The following is a 22,517-nucleotide window of genomic DNA, read 5'->3' as shown; positions in this document are numbered from 1 at the left end:
CAGAGCCCACATGAGACGTGGCTCCAAGTCCCTGCTCTTCTGTGAAGCCAAGTCGCGTATCTCTCAGCCTCAGAGATGTTTGTGATCTTTATATTGGAGGAAGTCAGGCAACCTCACAGAGTTGTTACAAGGATTAGATGCGCTTCTGATGCTCATCAAGTGCTTGGTGTGGGACCCGGAATACAGGAAGCAATTGATAAAGGGTCACTTTACAGAATGAAAGGGGGAGGATTCGGGGTGGAGAGCATCCTTGCTCAGTGGAGCAGGCTGATGTACGCTGTGGGTTGCTCGGAATGGGGGCTACAAGGGGGCTAGACTGGGGAGTCTGGGCACATGGGGCAGGTTGTTGCATGTTCTCTGGCCTTCAAGTGTGTTCCAGTTTGCATTCTTTTCCAGTGGGGTCCGGGTTCTCATTAACTGCCTCTGCGTGGCTTCTCCCAAGGTACATGTACCCCTCCATGGATCAGCTGGCGGAAATGCTTCCTGGAGTCCTTCAGCGGTTTGGGTAAGACGGCCACCCCCCACCAGCCTGCAGGGAAGGGTGACTTCTAGCTTCCGCCTCTGCTTTGGCCTTGATCTGGCCTGACCACTGACATCTAGGTTGGAGTTTAAAGATCAGGGAAGAAATTAGTTTGTCACACTTTGTAAACACTGTTTTTCACACAGTCTCTGTGCTCCAATCTGCCTCTTGGAAGTCGGGCTTTACTCCTAGAGTGATTACATCACCTGGTGATGGCCACCCCACTCATTCTTTCCTTGCCTCCTTCTTCCATTGCTTTCTCTTTGCAATAGAACGTTCTGGAATAGGGTTGCCTGAGCCCCCAACTTCTCTCTCCAGGCCCTTCTTTCTCCAGGGCTCATTTCCTTCTTTCTTGAGTCTTTCATGTGAAGATAATACCTCAGCGTTCTTGCTCAATTTATTTTCATTCCAAGTTTTAGAATCCAAAATAAAGCTTAAGAGTGGGAAGGGGAGGGGGGCCATAATGAACCTTCCCGTAAATGTCAGACAGTCTCTCAGAGCCTTGGCGGCAGCCGGGAAAAAAGCGAGGAAAAGGGATGTGTCTCTCCAAGGTCACGGTCTGCTATCAAGCCGTAAAGCATGAGGCATTTTGGGTCCTCGAGGGCATGTCACGCAGCATGTTCCCACTTTGTCTAGCTTGCTGGCCGCCCTCAGTGATGACCAGGACAGATGCTGGGGGACACCAGTCTCCTTAGGGACAAGGAGGGGGGAGGTTTGAAGAGGGTTGTTAGGGCTCCATCGCCCATTCCTTCCACGACACGAATTTTTATTTCTGTTTCCAGGCTGAAAAGCGTCATTGGCATGGGAACCGGAGCGGGCGCCTACATCCTCACTCGATTTGCTGTGAGTTCTCGGCAGTTTTTAAAAATTAAGTTTTAGATAAGATTAATTCATGATTAAGGAAGAAAATGAGAAAAGCGTCAAAAATCCCAAAAGGAAAATAGAAGTGACCCAGAATCCCATTTCCCCAGGGAGAACCATAGTTCCCATTGTGGTGTGTGGTCCAGAGTTACGTGTGTGTGTGGTGTGTGTACCCATGTACATTCTGATGGCTTTTCTTTTTCTGTCACCAAAATGCCATACTAGACACATTCCTTTGTCACCAGCTTTGCTCAATTAGCAGCCGATTGTGGACAGATCCTCACGACACTGAGTATTCTATGCTGCTTCTTTGTGCTGGCTGCACAGTTTGTGGGGTCGCAGAACTCTTGGATCCTGGCTGATTCTACACTGGAATCAGAGCTACATGTTTAACACGACGGTTGTCACTTATGTTACTCTGGGCCAAGTCAGGTGCTTCTGGAGCCTTTGTATTCTTACCAAACAGTTGTTTAAAATGCAACGATGCTCACTTTATTCCCCCGTCTGTTTTCTGACCACCTATTATTTGCTGGACTTCGCATGAGATCAGAAATGCTGACACCAGTACAAAATGGTCTGGCTCTCTAGTCTCTGAGCAGTTAAAATTATGTCTCAACTATATATTAGATAATATATATCTCCTAGAAATAATAGAGTTTTTCCTGATTACTAAGGAGCGCTTATGCGCCCCACCTGATTTATGAGGTTGATGGTGTGATGTACCCATTTCACAGCTGGGGAAGCTGAGGGGCAGCGAGGTGAAGTGACTTGTCAGGGCAGGTCTGCCAGGCCCGTGTCCTTCCACTTCTCCCTCGGTTCCTCTTTCTGCTCTCTCAGGGACCCCATCCCGTGTCTCTGCACTAGAACCTCAGTTTTGCGTAGGGTAGGGGTTGGAGACCCTTGAGAGCAGCAGCCTGCCCTGGTGGCCCACGCGGGCGCTTTCCTGGGCCCTTCCTCACTCTTTGGGTTGACTGTTAAAGCTTGTAGTAGCTCGGATTTCCGGGTTGTCTCTCACGTCGTGCCTTGAATTGCAGCTGAACAACCCTGAGATGGTGGAGGGTCTCGTCCTCATCAACGTGAACCCGTGTGCCGAAGGCTGGATGGACTGGGCCGCCTCCAAGGTGAGGCGGGGGCCTGGGTCAGGCAGGTGGGGTCCTGGCCTGCACTGGGGCCCCACCCCCCACCACCCCGTACTCCCACTCCCAGCAAAGAAAGCCCGTTTTCTGTGCTTTGCTTAGAATAGTTACACGGCCTCTGCTATTTGCCATTCAGAAGATTTCAAGGGGACACTGCTGTCTAAGCCAGCGATACCCATGGGACATGGGTCCCCGGGCCAGCTTTGACAAGCTTAGCCTGGGTTAAGAAGTGTTCGCTGAGGACCCAACATGTCCTGGGCTTTGCTCAAGATGCAGAGAATAAAAAGACAAACAGGAGGAATGCCTCTAATCCCACATGCTATTAATGAAAAACAAATATGTGTTTGGTGCTGCCCCTCTGCCACTCAGCTTTACTACAGTGGAATTAGCTGTCACATATCGACTATTTACAGGTGCTGCTTCTGCTCTCCATTGCTCTCTATGCACGACCTCATTTATTTTTTTATTCTATTTTTTTTTTTTTCTGTGAGGAAGATCAGCCCTGAGCTAACATCTGATGCCAATCCTCTTTTTGCTGAGGAAGATTGGCCCTGGGCTAACATCCGTGCTCATCTTCCTCCACTTTAAGTGGGACACCGCCACAGCATGGCTTGACAAGCGGTATGTCGGTGCGTGCCCGGGATCCGAACCTGCGAACCCTGGGCCGCCGAAGCAGAGCGCGTGCACTTAACCGCTGAGCCACCAGGCCGGCCCTATGCACGGCCTCATTTAATCCTCACAGCCGCTCCAGGAGGTGGGGATGTTATAACCATTTCACAGAGGAGGAAACTGAGGCCCGCAGTGGTTAAGGAAGCTGTCCAGGGTCTCAGAAGGCTAGGCAGTGGGAGAGCCAGGGCTGAATGCAGATCCCTCAGGCTCCGTGGTCCTGGGCTTCAGCTCCGTGCTGTGCTCACTGCCTACCCAGTCTCCTGCAGCAAGTGTTGAGTGCCCCGCTTGGCCGGAGCGCCGCGGGTCTAGGGGAGGGGGGCAGGACACACCCCGCCTGGAGGAGAGGGGGTGCTGTCCCGGGAGGCTCTGCTCCGGCTGGCGTCCTGGGGTTCCTTGTTTATCTTTTAAAAATGATTATTGTTTTTTTCATAAAGGCCCCAGTATTTGCCAAGGAGAGGGGGAAACCGTTCCAACTGAAACAGGACAAAGCCTTTCAGGATGGCGCGATCCTGGCTTCTCACTTTAAAAGTGTTTTTGCCAAGTTTGGGGTGGCCATTGGGGACAGAGATTTGAGGGGGTTGTGCCCCTCCCCACACCTCCCACCCCGGTCCTGGCCACTCCGATATTGCATTTCTTCCTGGAACATTCCGCCAGAATGCGGGAGCCCTGCCCTCCCGCCTGCGTGATATTCAGAAGCGGAACACACTCCCTGTTTTTTGTTTTATTTTCCAGCAAAGGAAGTGACATTTCAGTCAGCCAGTTTGGCTCCATGCGAGCTGCTCCGAGCCAGAGTGGAGGGCTGGGGAGGTTGACCATTGGCTAAAGTGAGCCCAAGGAATGTTTGCGAGGTTTTAATATCTGCACCATATCCTTCCTTTTCAACCCCAGCCCTGGAGGAAAAAGACCTATATCAGGGGTCTAGTGTGTGCCAGGAACGGGTGTCAGGTCCTGTGACGTGTGTAGTCACCTTACGTGGTTCTCACCTTAGCCTTGTGACTTTGAAGTGCCTGGCACCTGGGTACAGGTGAGAAGTCTGAGGTCCAAAGGCTCTGCCACCTGCCCAGGGCCACACAGCTGGGATGTGGCAGTCAGAGGTCAGCTGAGGACCCCCAAGTCTAGAGCTGCTCTCTCCTGCCTGACCAGTCCCTGCCTGATGCTGAAGTTGGTCAACACACATTAGGGAGCTCCTGCTATATATCTAGCATTTATGGAGCTCCTGCTGTATGCCTAGGATTTATGGAGCTCCTGCTGTATATCTAACATTTATGGAGCGTCCACTGTATACCTAGAATTTATAGAGTTCCTGCTGTGTACCTAGTGTTTATGGAGCTTCTGCTGTCTATCTAGCATTGTCATTGGAGAGAGGTAGAGAAGAGAAAGTCGTCAGTATCTTTAGTAACCTCAGTATATTCAGAGAGACGAAACTGGGTTGAGGGGGAAAATCTAGAGGATGATACAGGAAGGATAGTTCGAGGTAAGCAGATCCTGGGGTGTAGACTCGGGGAGCTCAGTACGCATTGAGAAGAAGTGGACAGGGCCCTCCCTGCTGAGGACTTGGTGAACTATGGAGCAAGGAAGGCTGGAGCAGGCTGGGTCTTAGTTCAGCAAACAGGGGCCAGGCGTCTCCTCTGCGCGGGCTCTGAGGACGAGGAGTGCACGGAGACCCAGACCCTGCCTTCCAGGGGCCCCAGGTGCAGTGGGTAACCTGAGACAGGAGACCAAGTTCCCATCCTGGGGGCATCCTCAGACCTGAGTGCAGGCGAGCCCATCGCTGCCACTCTGACCTCTGACCTCTCACTGCTGTGAACACCTGCTTTCTGATCCCACCTGGTTTTGTCCCCCCCAGATCTCCGGATGGACCCAAGCCCTTCCAGACATGGTGGTGTCCCACCTCTTCGGGAAGGTGAGTAGCATGGCTTGGCGTTCTGTTCATGTTGAGCAATTGCGTGCTGCCCGGCACATGGGGCGTAGAGACACCCAAGACACAAGCTACTGGGGGCCACGTGCGGATGCCCACCGAATAATTCGCCGTTATTAATTCATAATCAAGTCATTCATTCTCTCTTTTTAACACAAAGCTTTTTAACAGCTGTATTGACGTACAATAAACTGCACGTATTGAAAGTGTAAAATTTGACAAATATTGACATAGTGTGCCTCCATAAAACCGTCACTGAAATCGAGGTAATGATCATCGCCATCACCCTAAAAGCTCCCTGTGCCCCTTGGTAATCCTTCTCTCTCTCCTCCTCAGGCAACCTCTGATCTGCTGTCAGTCATTTTAGATTAGTTTGCATTTCCTAGATTTTTATATAAATGGCCTCATACAGTATGTACTCTTTGTTAAAAAAAAATCTGGCTTCTTTCTCACCATAATTATTTTGAGGCCCATCTCTGTTGTTGGGTGTATCAATACTTCACTCCTTTCCAGGACTGGGTGCTAGTCTGTGGTGTGGATGTACCACGGTTTGTTTCTCCATCACCTGTGGGTGGACATTTGGGTTATTTCCAGCTCTGGGCTGTTACAAATAAAGCCTATAACAGACACAGCCAGGGCGTCTTCTGTGTTTCCGGCTCAGTCCTGAGGACTTTGCAAGTATTAACTTGTCGAATCTGCTCAGGAGCTCTATGACCCATGTGAGAAGTACTGTCTCTATTCCCAGTTTATGGATGAGGACACTGAGACCAGAGAGGCTGAGTAACTCGTGTGAGGTCTCACAGCCAGGGAGAGGTGGGGCTGGGATTGGAACCTGTGAGTCTGGCTCCAGAGCACGTTACTGTAACCAGAGCAGGATGCTGGCTGTCCATGTGTGCTTCTGCTGTTGCCTGGCTCTCGGATGGGCTGCTCTGCAGTTATCCCACCCACCAAGGGTGGGCCCAGCCAAGCCCCTGTCTTCAGCAGCCTGGCCAGCAGAGCTCCTGACTGTCTCCAGCTGGGGCCGACAGCCCCGGGAGAGGACGTGCTGGGGGCTCTGATGCAAGCCCAGACCCTGAAAAATCTGTAACGTGCCCAGCTCGAGGCAACTTGCCCTGTTGACTGTGGGTGGCCCACTCACCACTGTCTGCTCCCAAGCTAAGGAGTGTGACCATCTGAGATGTGACCATGTGACACCCCAGGGAAGCAGATGTTCCGCTGTGGGGTTGGCAAAGTGTGCCCACTGCATTTGGTCCTTATATTAGTTTCCTGTGGCTGCTGTAACAAAGTGCCACATCCTGGGTGGCTTAAAACAGCAGGAATTTCTCTCTCACGGTTCTGGAGGCCAGGACTCTGAAATCAAGTGTCGGCTGGGCCACACTCCCTCCAGCGGCCCTAAGGGAGGATCTTCTTGCTTCTTCCAGCTTCTGGGAGCTTCAGAATTCCCGGGCTTCTGGCTGCTCACTCCATCTAGTCTCTGCCTCCCTCTTCTCATAACCTTCTCCTCTGTGTCTGTTTCAAATCTCTCTCTGCTTTTCTCTTATAAGGACACTGGTCATTAGATTTAGGACCCACTGGGATAATCCAGGATGATCTCATCTCAGCATCCCTAACTTAGTTACATCTGCAAAGACCTTTTTTCCAAATAAGTTAACACTCACAGGGTTGGGGGATCTGACATGGACACAGCCTTTCAGGGCCACCCTTCAGCCCGCTGTAGTCCTCGTTCCTCTTTTATGGTTCATTTCACGGTTGGTGATACATTTCTCCACCCTGAGTGTATAATCTGAACCTGATAGGAATATGGAAGAAATCAGAGCCAGTGTCTGTATTTCCTTGGAGGAGGGGTGTCAAGTCCAGGGTGAGAGTCTGGCCTGATTGTACCCCAAATTACTTGGGGTGTCTGTGGGTGCCCCCAAGTTCCTCCAGTTATGTTTTGATCTGAAACCCCAGCACAATTCCTCAGACTATTTTTTTCCTGCTTTTCCTTTGGACAGCCAGTTGGCCTCTCTGTTGCTTAAATGACCGAGGACGGCTTTGACAGCAGCTCAGCCTTAACATCGGCCCCCTTCGCTCCCTCCCTCTCCTGCTCTGGTCGTCATTGATCACATCAGGCCCTTTTGTGAAACCTACAGCATCCGGCACTGTTCAAATGACGACCAGAGGGGGCTCATAACTTGTTTGTCTGAGCCAAATCACATTCGGAAAGGAACCAGGGAGAGAGAAGGCTTGCAGCCGGCCTTCTGAAAGGCTCTGGCTGACCCCCCGGGAATCGAGATTGCCCTTCTTTCCGGCAACTTCCCATTGCATGAGCTGGTTTTGTTTTTCAATCATGAAAAACGACTTTTGAGCTCTCCCCATTAAAACATAATTATTGCTAACAGTTGCATCAATTTTTACTGTTTCCAAAGGGCTTCTGTGTGCACAACCTCTGTTAAACCCACAACCTGATGAAGTAGGAAATATTATCCCCCCTCCTTTTTTTTTTTGAGGAAACTGAGGCTCAGAGAGGCTAAGGCACTTGCCGAAAAAAGAGGCAGTGAGGGAGCCAAACTCCAGATCCAGGAAGACTAACTTCAAATCAGAACTCCCTGGGTTGGTGCCCAGAAGCATGGTTTGCCCTATAGGTTCCTTTCTGCTGCAGTTGATATTCAGACATGCATGTCACTCAGCATCCAGGGAGTGGCTTCCACTTTCCCAAAGGTCTCCTTCGGCTCCAGAGCAGTCTTGTGGATTAGCATGATCATCTTCACTTTGCACCTGTATAACCTGGAGAAGGGGAGGGCAGTGACCGGCTCTGGGCCACAGTTCCAGTGAAGGACGTTTCCCCGTCTCTAACTGCAGGAGGAAATGCAGAATAACGTGGAGGTGGTCCACACCTACCGCCAGCACATCCTGAACGACATGAACCCAGGCAACCTGCACCTGTTCATCAACGCCTACAACAGGTATGGGGGTGCCGCTCGCCACGCCACGGCCGTTGTCAAGTCTGGAACAGGGCGAGGCAGGGGGATCCCAAAACTAGTACAATATGCAACCCCTGAATTTGAGCAAATAGACTGTTAGGACAGGGGTGCCCTAAGGGCCCCGGGAAGTGAGCTGCCTCCTGGAGGTTTGAGCGCCTTGCAAGGAGCTGAACTACCACTCCTGACCACCGGGGGGCGCAGGCACAAGTGGACGCCGCCATGCCCGTGGCTGACCCTAAGGAGAGGCCAGGTGTGAGGAGAGCCAAGAGAGGTGTCGCAAAAGTCAGGTGACCTCGCACGGATTGGCGTCTGGGTGGTTTGCCAGAAGGGCTAGTGGCAGCACCTCCGGCGTTGGCGCGGGGGCGGGGCCTCCTCCCGCGGACGGTCTACTGATGCTGAGGGTCTGTCTGTTGCCTGCAGCCGGCGGGACCTGGAGATCGAGCGGCCGATGCCCGGAGCGCACACCGTCACCCTGCAGTGAGTTGCTCTCTCTCCCGCGCTCTCTTAGCCTTGCTCGCGGTTGCTGGCCAGGCCTTCTTTCTGGGTTTGGCAGGACTTGTGCTAGAGCATCGCGATCAGCGAGAACTGGATGTATTCTGCCCAGGGTCTGGGCACACCCGGCCTCACTCATCTGCTCCTTGTGCAAGTGTTCAGTTCCTAGGGTGTCCCCCCGACCTAGGCTGGAACCTTCCATCTCAGAGAAGGAATGATGACCGCATTTTGGACTGGATTTATTAAGCACCTACCTGCATGGAATACTGTGTTAGGCTTTGCTTCACAGAACCTGGAGATGAATAAGACACAAGACACGCCCTAAAGTGCCCTATAAAGCTAGGAGGAAAAGACAGTCGTGGATACAACGAACTGTATTCCACCAGTAACGACTGGGTCTTTATAGTTCCTTAAGTGAACGGTATTATTTGACACCTGAACTTGGCACGTGCAGTTTCCTTTGTCAGGCGTGTTCTTTCTGTCTTCTGCAATTGATTGCTGGCAAAGTCCTACCCATCCTTCCTCGAGGAGAGGGTGCTTGAAAATAAAAACATCAGGGCACAGAAATGCCCTGTCTGAAATTCAGACTAAGGTGTAAATGACCACTAACCCATTTTACGCTAAGAACAAAGCAGAGCATGGAGGGAGAAGGAAGGAAAGAGAGCAAAGGGTACTGGGGGAACCAAAAGACATTTTTTTAGAACTCTGGTCCCAGCCCGGCAGGCCTGGGAGTGTGCGAGTCTTTAAATGAAGCTTGTGTTAACTCCCCCTTCCCGCCCTGCCCCCAGGTGTCCTGCTTTGTTGGTGGTTGGGGACAGTTCTCCTGCTGTGGATGCTGTGGTATGTAGACATCAACCACTGGTTGCTTAATTCAACAGTCCAAATCAGGGTGGCTTTGTGTGAGCTCTCCCCGCCCACCCCCTTCCCCTCCTCTGCTCCCATCAGGGCAGGTGTCGGCTTCTAAATGCCATCTTGGCCTTTGGGCAGAGAGCCCAGCCACCAGCCTCTTTCCCTGGTGACTGCCAGCCCCAGTTCCCTGGCAGGGGACCCTCTGTCTCCTGTCCCAGCCCCTCACCTGCCCATCTGCCTCCCATTGGCTTGATTATATGGGCGGGTTTGCCCCTCGGCATCCTGGCCAAGGGACTCTCCTCCCATTTGGGGATCAGGTGACGCTTTCCAACATGGTTCGTGCCTGATCATCTGGCAGGGCAGAGAGGCACCTGGGGAGTGGGGCTTAGGCAAGGCTTTCCGGCTCATTTCAGCCTTTAATTCCCACCTATGATGATGTGGAGGCAAAGCAAGGACTCTGCCTTTCCAACATCCCCATAGCTGGGGACATGGGAGACTTAGGGGCTATTGAGCAGAGTCCTAGAGTGGTGACATGTCTTGTGCATTGGGCTACAGAGCAGGATCTGTAAATGTTCATTTAGTAAAGACTTGGGGAGTCTTAATTAACCATGAGTTTCTTGTGATCTAACCCACTGGGCATAATCACAGGATGCATCAATAGAGATATACTGTTCACATCAAGGGAGGTGATAGTTCTACCATAGGCACTTTGAATATCACAGGTTACATGTGGGTATTTTTCCCACTTCTGGATGCACGTTTAAGAGGGTCATTGACAAACTGAAGAGAGAAACCAGTTTGGTGGATGTGATTTCACATGAAGAATAGTTGTCAGGACTGGGAATATTGAATCTATAGAATCACTGGCAGCAGCTGGTTAAACAAGGCCATTCATTTAGCAAATATTTCTGGAGCACCTCCTACATTTTAGCCAATCTTCATAACAACCCTTTGAAAAAGATAGTATCCCCATTTGATTGATGAGGAAACTGAGTCTCAAAGAAGTTAAGTAACTTGTCCAGGGTCACATAGCTAGCAATGGCAGGGCTGGAATTTAAAGCCACATAGGTTTAATCCCAAAGCCCACATTCTTTGTCTATGCCAATAGGAGTGTTGGAGTTTCTGATGATGGCGGCAGAGTGGCGGGGAGAGGGGAGAGGTTATGACTTTGGCTCCAGGTGGAAAATTAACAAATGTCTCCTCCCATTCTGTGTCCAGGTGGAGTGCAACTCGAAATTGGACCCAACGAAGACCACTCTCCTCAAGGTATGGGGAAAATGATGGGAATTTGCATCTGGTCTTTCTTAGAAACTTCTAAGTTGTCTTCAAAATTTGAGGTGCGTCTGATTGAGGCAAAGCTGGTGGTCAGAATCCATAGAAATGATTATGTAATGATCTACTCACAAATATCTATTGGGTGCTGGCTGGTCAGCTAAGCTGCAAAGATGGGAGGATCTCTCTGGGACCCAGGAGTCCAGGGGCTGCTGTTCAAGGTGCTCTGGCCGGGGGTGGACCAGGAGGGGGTGGGGAGGAGGCCATTCCTCCGAGAGGGGCTCTGCTTGTCCAGTAGGAGAGAACGGTCCCCCACGGCTGTGGAAGGGAGGCCTCTCCCCGGCAAGTTCACCTGAGCCCGTGTCTGCTCGCTCTCTCCGTAGCTGGACCTGGGGTCTGTGTAGCGGCCCCGCCCGTGCCCTGTCAGTGGGGGCTGAGGCACATTCCAAACCAATGCACTGTTTGTGGCAGCCTTGACCCAAGATGCGGCACAAGAGCAGGAACCTTTCTGCTTGTCCCCCCATGAAGGCAGAGGGCCGCTGGTCCCCCAGCTGCCCCCCTGAGAGTAGGATGCCTTTGGAAGGCACGAGAGAGGTGTCTGATACTTACTCGGGGGTTGTTCCCTGTAACTGGCTCTTCACGTACATTTCCATTGAAGATTCCCTCAAAAGGAAGTTGCGAGACTGGAAGATGCTGGGCTTGGGGCCCGAGGGGGCTGCTAATTAGCTAACCTTTGCAAAATGGGACAGAGTGAGTGCCCTTTGTCCAAATTGTCCAAACACACCTGTGTCTGGACCTCTGCAGCATTCAGGCTGCTGTCCCGGGAGAAAGAAGATGGACAGAGAGTCAGACCATAGATGGGGACCCCACATGGCCTGCAGGCCCCAGTCACTGCTGTTAGGAGGATGAGGAAAGAGTGTTGGAGAAGGGTGGACTAGTGTCCTCGGGTGCTGGAACCAAGGTCCACAAACTAGGGGGCTGAAGGTCACAGAAATCCATTCTCCCACTCTTCTGGAGGCTGCACGTCCAAGATCAAGCTGGTGGCAGGGCCGTGCTCCCTCTGGAGGCTCTAGGGAGAATCCTTCCCTGCCTCTTCCAGCTTCTGGTGCTTGTCGGCCGTCCGTGGTGCTCCTTGGCTTGTAGACGTGTCCCCCCAGTCTGCCTCCATCGTCACACAGCCTTCTCCCTGTGTGTCTCCACGTCCAGATTTCCCTCTTGTTTTGGGGACCTCAGTCATTGGATTTAGGGTCCACCCTAATCCAGCATGACCTCATCTTCTCTTAATTCCATCTGCAAGGACTCTATTTCCAAATATGATCACATTCACAGGTACTGTGGGTTAGGACTTCAGTATATCTTTTGGCGGACATAATTAAACCAACAACCCACAACATAGGGTAGGTGACCTGTCTAAGATCACGTGGCCAATTTGATGGTAGATCCAGGATCGGACCCCATTTCAACCTGATTCTAGACAGACTCTCCCCACTGCACCACCTTGCCCTGCTGAGTGGCCCTCTGGAGTTAAAGCCTAGCGTCCTGTGGCTGCAGTCTTGTGTTCTTAGGGCAGCCCCAGGGTAGTGTGGCCTGGAGGCTAGCCCTCAGGATCGGGCTTTGGGACTCGGGCCTGTAGGATGGCGCAGCCTCACCCCCTTTCACTCATTCCTTCCAGTCCTGTTTCTCTCGAAGCCATCCCCACCTATACCCACCCATCCCCACCCCATCCTCACCCGTCCTCACCCGTCCCCACCTATCCCCACCCATCCCCACCTCATCCTCACCCATCCTCACCTATCCCCACCCATCCCCACCCCATCCTCACCCATCCTCACCCCATCCTCACCCATCCCCACCCATCCTCACTCATCCTCACCCATCCTCACTCCATCCTCACTCATCCTCACCCATCCCCACCCCATCCTCACCCCATCCTCACCCATCCCCACCCATCCTCACCCATCCTCACGCATCCTCACCCCATCCTCACTCATCCTCACCCATCCCCACCCCATCCTCACCCATCCTCACCCATCCTCACTCATCCTCACCCATCCTCACCCATCCTCACGCATCCTCACTCCATCCTCACCCCATCCTCACCCCATCCTCACTCATCCTCACTCATCCTCACGCATCCTCACTCCATCCTCACCCATCCTCACCCATCCTCACCCATCCTCACTCCATCCTCACCCATTCTCACTCATCCTCACTCATCCTCACCCATCCTCACCCATCCTCACGCATCCTCACTCCATCCTCACCCCATCCTCACCCCATCCTCACTCATCCTCACTCATCCTCACGCATCCTCACTCCATCCTCACCCATCCTCACCCATCCTCACCCATCCTCACTCCATCCTCACCCATTCTCACTCATCCTCACTCATCCTCACCTGTCCTCACGCATCCTCACTCCATCCTCACCCATCCTCACCCATCCTCACCCTGCTCCTCCCAAGCCTGGGCCCTGGATAAATACTCATATGTGCCTGGAGTGACTTCAAGCAGTGATGGCTTTAGGTTTTGGATTTAATAGGAACTTTGGGAGTTACAGCATTTACCAAGGTGGCCAGTCAAGACCCCCATCAGGCCTGAAGTCTCAAATCTAGCAGTTTCCTTCCGAGGGAATTTTTGAAGAAAATGTATGTACAGGGCCTCGTACGGTGAACACTAGCTGGTCAGACAGACCCTGGCGAGAACCTTGCAAGTTCCTCAGGCTTTCTGGCCCAGTTTCTGCCTCTAAAATGGCAGGGTTCTGGAGTGACAGAGTGAAATTATCTACAGGGCCTGCCTAGCATAGCACCTGGCATATCGTAAGCTACAAGTAATGGTTGCCAAGAAGACAGTTCAGTGCTGAGACAGATAGTAATGAAAGCAGCCTTCTCTCCCCACCCATAGTATGCCCAGTGCCCACTCAACAGGGCAGGGCAGCGGGCAGGGGGGCGCCGTTCAGAGCTGGTTCACAGAGCAAGGATTGCCTCCACCGAGGGTATGGCACTAACCAGCTTCCCTCTCTCCCAGATGGCGGACTGTGGTGGCCTCCCGCAGATCTCTCAGGTGAGTCCACCTGTCACCGCTCCCCGGGGGAGGGCATGCGCCTCTGTGACCTGTTTGCACGTTTTCCCTCCCTGTCCACTTGTCCCCCACCTGGCTGTGACATCTGATGACAGTCCTGTTTATAAAAGGCGCTTGCACATGAGGACTTATTTGATCCCCCAGAAACCCCTGTGGAGTAGATGATTCTGGGGTTCACGGGGGTGAAAGGATCTGCCAAGTGGTCATAGCCTGGCAGCGTGGCCTAGAATGTAGGTGTGCCTGACCCCGAAGGCCACAGGCTTCTATGGCGCCATGGGCTCCCGGAGCTCCAGCCCAAAGCAGGGGGCGTAGAGGAGATGAAACCAGAGTGTGTGTGTATGTATGTTTGTGTATGTGTGTGTAGATGAGTGTGTATGCATGTGTGTGCACACATATAAACATATCAGTCAATGTTGTGTGTTTGCTGCACAGTAACTGACCCCCCCAATTCCCCACCCATAAATAACCCAGCAACCTAACAAGTGAATGAAATTTTCATCTACATTCTTATCATTTTATATCATTATCGTTTTGTACTCTATCTTAAAATGAAATCTTATGTGAATTTTTGGTCATCTTTTCCACCAAACTCTGCCCTACCTCCTTTTCTTTCTCTGATCTTGGAAGAAACTTCAGAGCTTCTGGAATCCCGCGATTTCTCAATAGACAACAATCAAATCCGTGTCTTTTTCGAACTAAGTTCTGACAGGTCCCCCTGAGCTCCTGGGGAGGCTCCCTTGCAGCAATGAGCAGGTGTTGGGGTCCATCCCACCCGCCAGGGTGTTGGGGGAGACGAGGTCAAGGGTGGCGATTCCGTCCTTCTCCTGCTGAGGGCACCACGCACCAGAGGCTCAGAGAGCTGGTCAGGCCGTGTCGTTCTGGGCCTTCCTCCCGTTAGCCGTCCCCACCCGATGCCATCTCGGCCCTGGACTCATGCTCCCCTGGCTGAGGGGCATCTGACCCATGAGCCAGTCATCTGGGCGTTGACCCCAGGTTGGGGAGGTGAAAACAAACACAAGCTTAGATTCTCAGAGGGGAGAAAGGGTATGTGCCCTCCTCAGTAATGGCCCAGGGCCCGAAATGTATATTTTGAGAGGTTTTTTTAGTTTTATTTTTTTGATCACTGATATTTATTGCTTTTACTTTTCTAATTACAAAGAAATATGTTTATCAAGAAATTTTAAAATATAGATGAATAAAATAATTAAAAAAGGCGGATGTCTCAGTCGCCAGATGGGCTCCCGGCCGAGTCCTGCTTAGACAGAAGTGTGAGTTACTACCTGCACATCAGGGTGCAGCCATTTCTCCATCCAGCCTGCCCCCAAGACTCCTGCTGAGACAGTGCGACTCTGGGGCCTTAAGTCGGCTGGAGAGAAGGGGCGCCATTTTTCCTTCCATCTCTCCCTCTCCTCACTCCCTCTCTGTCTCCCTTCCTTTCTCGACTTGAAATGAGAACAGATCTAACCCTGGCCATAATGAAAACACGTTGTAAATGTCACGGCAGGAGCTGAACTAGCCCAGGCTTCCAGGCGACCAGCCCGGGGAGGACCAAGTACTGTCGTCCCTCCTCCTTGTGCCCTGACAGGTTGGGCGCATGTTTACAAAGGGCGGTCCTGTCCTTCGTTCCATTTGATTCTCGCAACCGTCCTTAGACATAGGAAGAGAACTGGGAAACTGAGGTTAAATGATGGGAGAGATTGCCCATGGTCGCCCAGGGGAGCCGAATTTGGGCCCAGGTAGTCTCATTCCCAAGCCTGTATTCTTGTTTCTGTCCACTGTGTTGAACACAGGCGTCCCTGGCTCTCTTCAGCCCCAACCTGCAACTCTTGTCACTTGCTTACCATTGTCACATAAACCCCGGAGGGCAATTTGAGCACAGCCCATCCGTTAAATGTCACTTAGATCTTTGTAGAATAGTGGCAAGAGTTGGTGGAGGTGGGCCAGAGCACTGCCCCTGCCGAAGACTTCTCAGGAGAATAGACACAGGGCATTGCATTTGAGGGTTGGAGGTAATTAGACTGTGAATATGACCTTTACTTGAGCATTCACCTCCTACTTTAGATTAGATTAAAATTTTGAGAGTAATTGGTGGAACTGGGCGTATTCTCAGCATTCCAAACTCATTTCACTTAAAGTACCCAGTTAATTGATTAATTAGTTTGTCCAACTGTCCATCTATCCATCCATCCATTTATCTATGCTTCCTTATTTCCATTTTTTTTCTTTCCTTCCATCCATCCATCCTTCCTTCTTTCTGTGCAACCATCCTTTCTTTTCAACCCATCTATCCATCCTCCTTCCTTCTTTCCATCCATTCATTCATCCATCCATCCATCCATCTATCCGTCTATCCATCCATCTTTTTCCTTTTTATCTATGTATCTATGCATTTTCCTTCCTTCTATCCTTTCTTTTCTTCCTTCTTTCCATCCATCCATCTATCTTCTTTCCTTTTTATCTATTTATCCAACGTCCTTTCTTCCATCCGTCCATCCAGCCTGCTATTGAGGCTGAGAGTGAACTGCCTTGAGAGCCTAGGGTTTGGAAAGCCTTGGGTTAATCTGCGGGACGCACCACTAATTAATTGTAGGACCTTGGATGGATTATTTACCTCTCCAAGTCTGTTCAGCTATGACTGTATATGAAAATGGTACTAACCTCGTAAAGTTGTTGTTGGAAGAAAATGAGGTTATGCTGCAAAGCCCTTGGCACAATGAGTGGCACATGATGTTGATGCTGTTACATTCTAGATGCTGAGTTGGGCACATCACTCTATCTCACGTAGTCTTCTTCACAGACACCCTCAGATGTGGGTGTGGCTCTCTGCCCGTATTTTATAGGTGAAGAGACGGGCTCAGACAGGTCACGTAACTGGACCAAGCTCCCCCAGCTATGAAGTGAACTTGAACTTTTTCTCCCTAGCCAAAGCTAATTTTGATCCCCACAACTATCCCATAGTGTTCTCTTTACTTTTGTGTGTTGTCCTGTCAACATATGGTGGCCTTCTGTCTTGGGCCGCGCTCTTTAATGAAGGTGACCACAGGCACAGCTCCATGTGGCCATGCATGATCTGGACCTCCGGTGACTGACTGCGCTCTCCCTTCTTTTCTCCTGCAGCCAGCCAAGCTTGCCGAGGCCTTCAAGTACTTCGTGCAGGGCATGGGATACAGTAAGTATGGCATTTCCCAGCAGGTGATGGGTTGAGGGGCAGGTGTGGGAACTGCTAATATGATGCCCTGAACCAGGTTTGGATGAATGTTCTGTATCACCTTGTCCAGCTTCAGCCTTTTGCAAACTGGGCAGGTCAGGGGAAGAAATATTAAGGTGTGTAGACAGTGGGCAGCAGTGCAGAGGTTCTAGTCTCTCCTTCATACCGTAGTGGCTCATTCTCCCTCCACTGTTGAACAGGAGTTGTTTCACACCAGGGAATGTTTTTAGGTTTAGGTGAGGACTATCCCTTTAAGCACCAGGAAGGCAAGAAAAGATGAAACTGTGAAAATATTTTTAATTTTGAATACATGCTTTCTTAAGATATTTCCAATTGTAGTGATGATGATGGTGTTGGTGGTGGTGGTGATGAAGATGGTGATGATGCTGAAGATAGTGATGATGATGGTGGTGGTGGTAGTGATGAAGGTGGTGGTGGCGGTGGTGATGATGATGGTAATGATGCTGAAGATAGTGATGGTGGTAGTGGTGGTGGTGGTAATGGTGATGATCATGATGATGGTGGTGGTGAGGTGATGATGATGGTGGTGATGATGATGGTGGTGGTGGTGTTGGTGATGATCATGGTGGTGGTGGTGGTGGTGGTGGTGGTGATGATGATGATGATGGTAATGATGCTGAAGATAGTGATGGTGGTGGTGGTAGTGGTGGTGATGGTGATGATCATGATGATGGTGGTGGTGATGGTGATAATGCTGAAGATAGTGATGGTGACGATGGTGGTGGTGATGATGGTGATGATGGTGGTGGTGGTGATGATGGTGGTGATGGTGATGATGGTGGTGGTGATGGTGATGATCATGATGGTGGTGGTGGTTGTGATGGTGGTGGTGGTGGTGGTAATGGTAATGATGAAAGATTAATAAATCATTTTTTTTTCTCATTTAACCATTACAATAATCCTATGAGATAATTCTTATCTCATTTTACAAATGATGAAATGGAGGCTTTGAGAGATTAAGCAAGGAGCAGAGTGGGGATCTGTGAAAGTTCTTTAAAAACTGTGAAGCTCTGAGTAAGCGGGTGACAAAGTCACTTATATTCAAGACAGAGCATATCTTTGCTAAATCATTAAATTTGGGAACTGAAGGGTAAATAGAAGCGTCATTCAAGAACTTGCAGCTTCTCGCACTGTGGTTAGAGTATACCCGTTAGGCACGTACAGCCCCTTTTCAGGAATGGCAGTCTCATGGCCAGGACAGGCGATGCCGAGTTTAAGCCCTCTGTTGGGTAGCAGCCACGGTTGGTGCACGTTGGTATGTTGGCCGTGGTTCTTTTGGCTCTTCTTCTCTCCTGCCTGGAATTGTAATTTATGTGCCCATCTTAACTAGGAAGTCTGAATGTCTAATCTCTTTCATTTTTTTCTCTGAGACTTATACCGTTTGCTCGTTTAAAATAGTAATGTTATGTTTGGTGAACTGACCACAGTCTTGAGATTGGCCTCAGCCGCGTTTAGTTTCTAGCAAGGCCGAGAGCGGGTGAGCCTGACTTATATGCTTCGGGCAGGATCCCCCTCCCAAGGTGCCCTCAAACATCTGCCTGTGGGTCTTCTGCCTTCGGGCCTGCTTCCCCTCTGGGAGATGTGCCCGAGGAGCTGGAGAACGCCGCTAGGCAGCCTTGATTTACCTTGCAGGGCGTGAGTCGGGTCTTGTTTGTCTTGGATCTGCCCTGGGTTTGGGTTTCTGCTTGGAAAGTGTTTTCTGGGGAGAAAGGAAGCAAAAGGCAAGCCTTGTTCCCCCCACACACACACATCGGCTTCTGTTCCCAGAAAGCCGGAGCATCCTGCAGGTTACAGGGGAAGACCGCAGGAAGAGCTCTAGTCCAGAGGCACCAACCAAAGAGAAGGAGGGTGATCATTTACTGAGTGCCTCCTCCAGATGATGGGCCAGGCGTGACGAGCCCTTTGCATCCATGACACCATTCTGTAGTCACCAGAGCCCTGCGAGGTCCTTAAAACTCCCAGATTTAGGGTCAAGAAATGGGGGCTCAGAGAAAATACAGTCATGCACCGCATAATAATGTTTCGGTCAATGACAGACCACACATATGACGGTGGTCCCATAAGGTTAGTACCATACAGCCTAGGTGTGTAGCAGGCTGTACCATCTAGGTTTGTGTAAGTACACTCTACGATGTTCACACAATGACAAGATCGCCTAATGACGCATTTCTCAGAACGTGTCCCCGTCGTTAAGCGACGCATGGCTGTATGTGAGCTACAGATGTGGGATTGATCTGTATTCTTTCTGGATTCAAAAACTAGCTCTTTGAGAGGAACACTCATTCCAGCAAGGATTAATTCTGTTTGTGGGTGTCTGCCACAGAAAGCCAATGCATATGCCCGCCGAGCGAATGACGTGACCCCCACGTGCGTGTGTGTATCAGCTGCCTCAGTCTGCGGCGCCCGTTGCGCCATGCAGCCTTGATGCTTCAGTCTGGTGGTGTGTTAGTTTCTTCTTAACAAATCTCCACAAACTGGGTGGCTTAAAACAACAGAAGTTTATCCTCTCACGGTACTACAGTTCTCGAGGCTAGAAATCTAGCATCAAGGTGTGAGCAGGGTCGTGCTCCCTCCAAGGGTTCTGGAAAGGATCCTTCCTTGCCTCCTCCAGCTTCTGGTAGTCGCTGGCAGTCCTTGGTGCTCCTTGGCTCATAGCCGCATCCCTCTGATCCCTGCCTCTGTCTTCGCATGGCCTCCCCCGCTGTGTGTCTGTGTCTCTGTCTCCTCATCTTACAAGGACACCAGCCACCATTGCATTGGAGCTCACCCCAATCCAATATGACCTCATCTTAACTAAATATACCTGCCAAGACCCTATGTGCAAATAAGGCTACGTTCTGAGGTTCTGTTGGACATGAATTTGGGGGGGACACTATTCTACCCAGTGCTGGTGGGGGGATTGTTTTGTTTTCATTCACTTTATCAGCCACCTGCCATGTGGCCAGGCTGGGCAGGAGGAGGCGCCATCGTCAGCATGCAGGTGCCTCTAGGATTCTCCCGTCCCCTAACCAGGCTCTCTCCTCTCTTCCCAGTGCCCTCCGCCAGCATGACCCGCCTGATGCGCTCACGCACGGCCTCAGGCTCCAGCGTCACGTCCCTGGAGGGCGCCCGCAGCCGCTCCCACACCAGCGAGGGCACCCGCAGCCGCTCCCACACCAGCGAGGGCACCCGCCTGGACATCACCCCCAACTCCGGTGCCACCGGGAATAGCGCCGGGCCCAAGTCCATGGAGGTGTCCTGTTAGACGGCCTGCACGGATGGCCGCCCCCTGGACTCTGGGATTGGGATCGCTGTAGCTGCCCCCTCCTCCAGCCCCTTCCTGCCCCCTGCCTGCCACACCGCACGTAACTCGGTATTAATCCAAGGCTTATTTTGTAAGAGTGAGCTCTGGTGATGAGGAAGTTAGGTTGGGTTTGTCGAGGGCGCCCTTTCTGACGAGGGCGGGGCAGGGTGGACCAAAGGAAAAGCCTCTCGGTGTCCTGTTTTCATTAACGAGTGGCCTGGTGACCACTCTCTTACCCTCCCCCAGAGACGCCAAACTGCCAAAAACAAGAAACATAACTGTAAATACTTCATAAATCCAGCCTAGGCTGACCTGAGCATCCTGGGTCTAAGGGGCATTTTGTTGGAAGCCCAGCCACCTACTTCCTGTTTCCTCTCCAGCTAAAGAAAAACTGACCCAGTTTCTGGAAACAAAACCTTTTTCTGACTTGGGGAGGGGGAGAGCAGTGAATCGTGGGTAAATCTTTTAACTGGGCAAAACAGGAAGTGGGGGGAAAAGATGGAATTAATCTGGAGGCCAGAAGCGTTTGACAAAGCAAAGCCACAGTTAACTTGATGAAACAGTTGTTTCAAGTTCACGCATATATACATCTTTTAACACCGGGCCATACAGGCCTGTTTTTCTGTCATCCTCTCAATGAACAATGAAAGCCAACATCTCCTGGCTTTGCAAAGAAATGGTCTCAGCAAACATTTGGTATCATGGATTGAAGGCTTCGGTTCTGCTGTGTGCCTCCTCCTGCACAGCCCCTACTTCCCACCCCAAATACGTGAGCGAGTGGTTATTTCATTCATGGGAAGATCATTTAGATTTGTGGTTGCTTTCTTGGAAGTGGAGGGAAACATTCCGAATAACCATACCTGGCTGTGATGGGTCTCCATGCAGCAGGGGGCAGGGGTCTTGGGGTGGGGGTGGTCTTTAGGTGACTAGATGTAAGGGATTCCTGTGGTCGTGATGGAATCTGGTGCAATTCTGATTTCAGTCGATCCCATCCCGGTTCCCTGGAATCTCGTGTGATTGAGTTAAATCCAGCTTCCAATCTTTGACAACTGGGGTTGAATCTGAACTTGACGGCCGAATGTTTCTGAGCTGGTAACATTCCTGGATCTTCAGCTGGAACTGTTTGCTCTTGTAGAGGGTGGGGATCCATGTGCGGAATGGTAGCTGAGAAGACGCAAGGATTCTGGAATGTGTATTCCATGGAGTTTCCTGCCCTCTCCCGCCGTGCCCTCTTCCCTGCCCCTCTAACCTCCTTTGGGTGAATGGGGCGGCACCACTGACATTCCTGGGCAACCTCAGCGTAGCTGTCAAGTTCTTGTACTACTGCCTTTTGATTTTCATTTTGGCTAACCATGGATCTTATAGCAAGTTTGATCAGAGTGAATGGAACATTGTGAATCAGCCGCTGGGGCCTGGTGACTTAAGGACCCTAGAGTTGGTAGAAGGAAGTAGTCAACCCTTCTAGGTAGCTCGAGGGGCAATGACTCGGTTTACCTGCCACCTACCACCTGGGCGGCTTCCCTTGACCTGCACAGAAAGGTCAGGGGTCAGGGCAGGAGTGGCTGAATCGAGACAAGAAACTGTTGTGTACAAGTCTTTCCAGAGGAGTTTCTTAATGAGATATTTGTATTTATTTCCAGACCAATAAATTTGTAACTTTGCAGTGGCTTGTGTCTTTTTCCTCTACCGAGAGATCGTGCATGCAGCATTGCGATATAGGGATGATCTGTCCTTACCTGGGGCCTCCTTGCCACATGCCACTCACCATTGGAATTCTTTGCTTTAGAGCAGCACTGCCAATAAAAATATAATGCCAGCCACAGATGTAACTTTAAATTTCCTAGTAGCCACATTAGAAAAGATAGAAGGAAACAAGCGAAATTAATTTTAATAATACATTTCATTTAACCCCACATATCTAAAATATTACCATTCCAACATAGAATCAATGTAACAATTATTAAGATATTTCACATTCTTTTCTTTATACTAAGAAGACTGGTGTGTATTTCACATCACAGCACATCTTAATTCAGAACAGCCCCATTTCAAGGGCTCAATAGCTTAGACAGCACAGTGACAAGGGGATAAAAAGCTTTTCAACCTACAAGTGGAGGGAAACATCTTTTTTTACATTTTATTTTTATTGCAGAGCAGCATAGAAAGACCATTCCTTTTCTCATATCCAATGACAACTACTGTAATGCTTGTTTCTACTGTACTTAAAATTATAAACACAACAGGT

General features: G+C 50.7%; 1 protein-coding gene across 2 annotated transcripts in view; it reads left to right on the top strand.

Moving 5' to 3' along the window:
• The window catches only part of NDRG1 (N-myc downstream regulated 1), a 56,941-nt gene extending 35,006 nt beyond the window's left edge, over nt 1–21,935 (top strand). For both annotated transcript variants that reach the window (XM_058564968.1, XM_058564969.1), the window contains 11 exons: nt 443–505; nt 1,303–1,363; nt 2,416–2,502; nt 5,033–5,089; nt 7,946–8,049; nt 8,488–8,544; nt 9,348–9,399; nt 10,627–10,674; nt 13,707–13,742; nt 16,878–16,929; nt 20,022–21,935. In XM_058564968.1, coding sequence (XP_058420951.1) covers nt 443–505; nt 1,303–1,363; nt 2,416–2,502; nt 5,033–5,089; nt 7,946–8,049; nt 8,488–8,544; nt 9,348–9,399; nt 10,627–10,674; nt 13,707–13,742; nt 16,878–16,929; nt 20,022–20,233 — 829 coding nt within the window. In that variant the 3' untranslated portion in view covers nt 20,234–21,935. The remainder of the gene's footprint in view (nt 1–442; nt 506–1,302; nt 1,364–2,415; nt 2,503–5,032; nt 5,090–7,945; nt 8,050–8,487; nt 8,545–9,347; nt 9,400–10,626; nt 10,675–13,706; nt 13,743–16,877; nt 16,930–20,021) is intronic.
• The last annotated feature ends 582 nt before the right edge of the window (nt 21,936–22,517 follow it).

The sequence above is a fragment of the Diceros bicornis genome, chromosome 21 (assembly GCF_020826845.1).
Source record: "Diceros bicornis minor isolate mBicDic1 chromosome 21, mDicBic1.mat.cur, whole genome shotgun sequence".
In the NCBI taxonomy this organism is placed as follows: Eukaryota; Metazoa; Chordata; class Mammalia; order Perissodactyla; family Rhinocerotidae; genus Diceros; species Diceros bicornis.
This window is presented reverse-complemented; position numbering and strand designations above follow the sequence as displayed.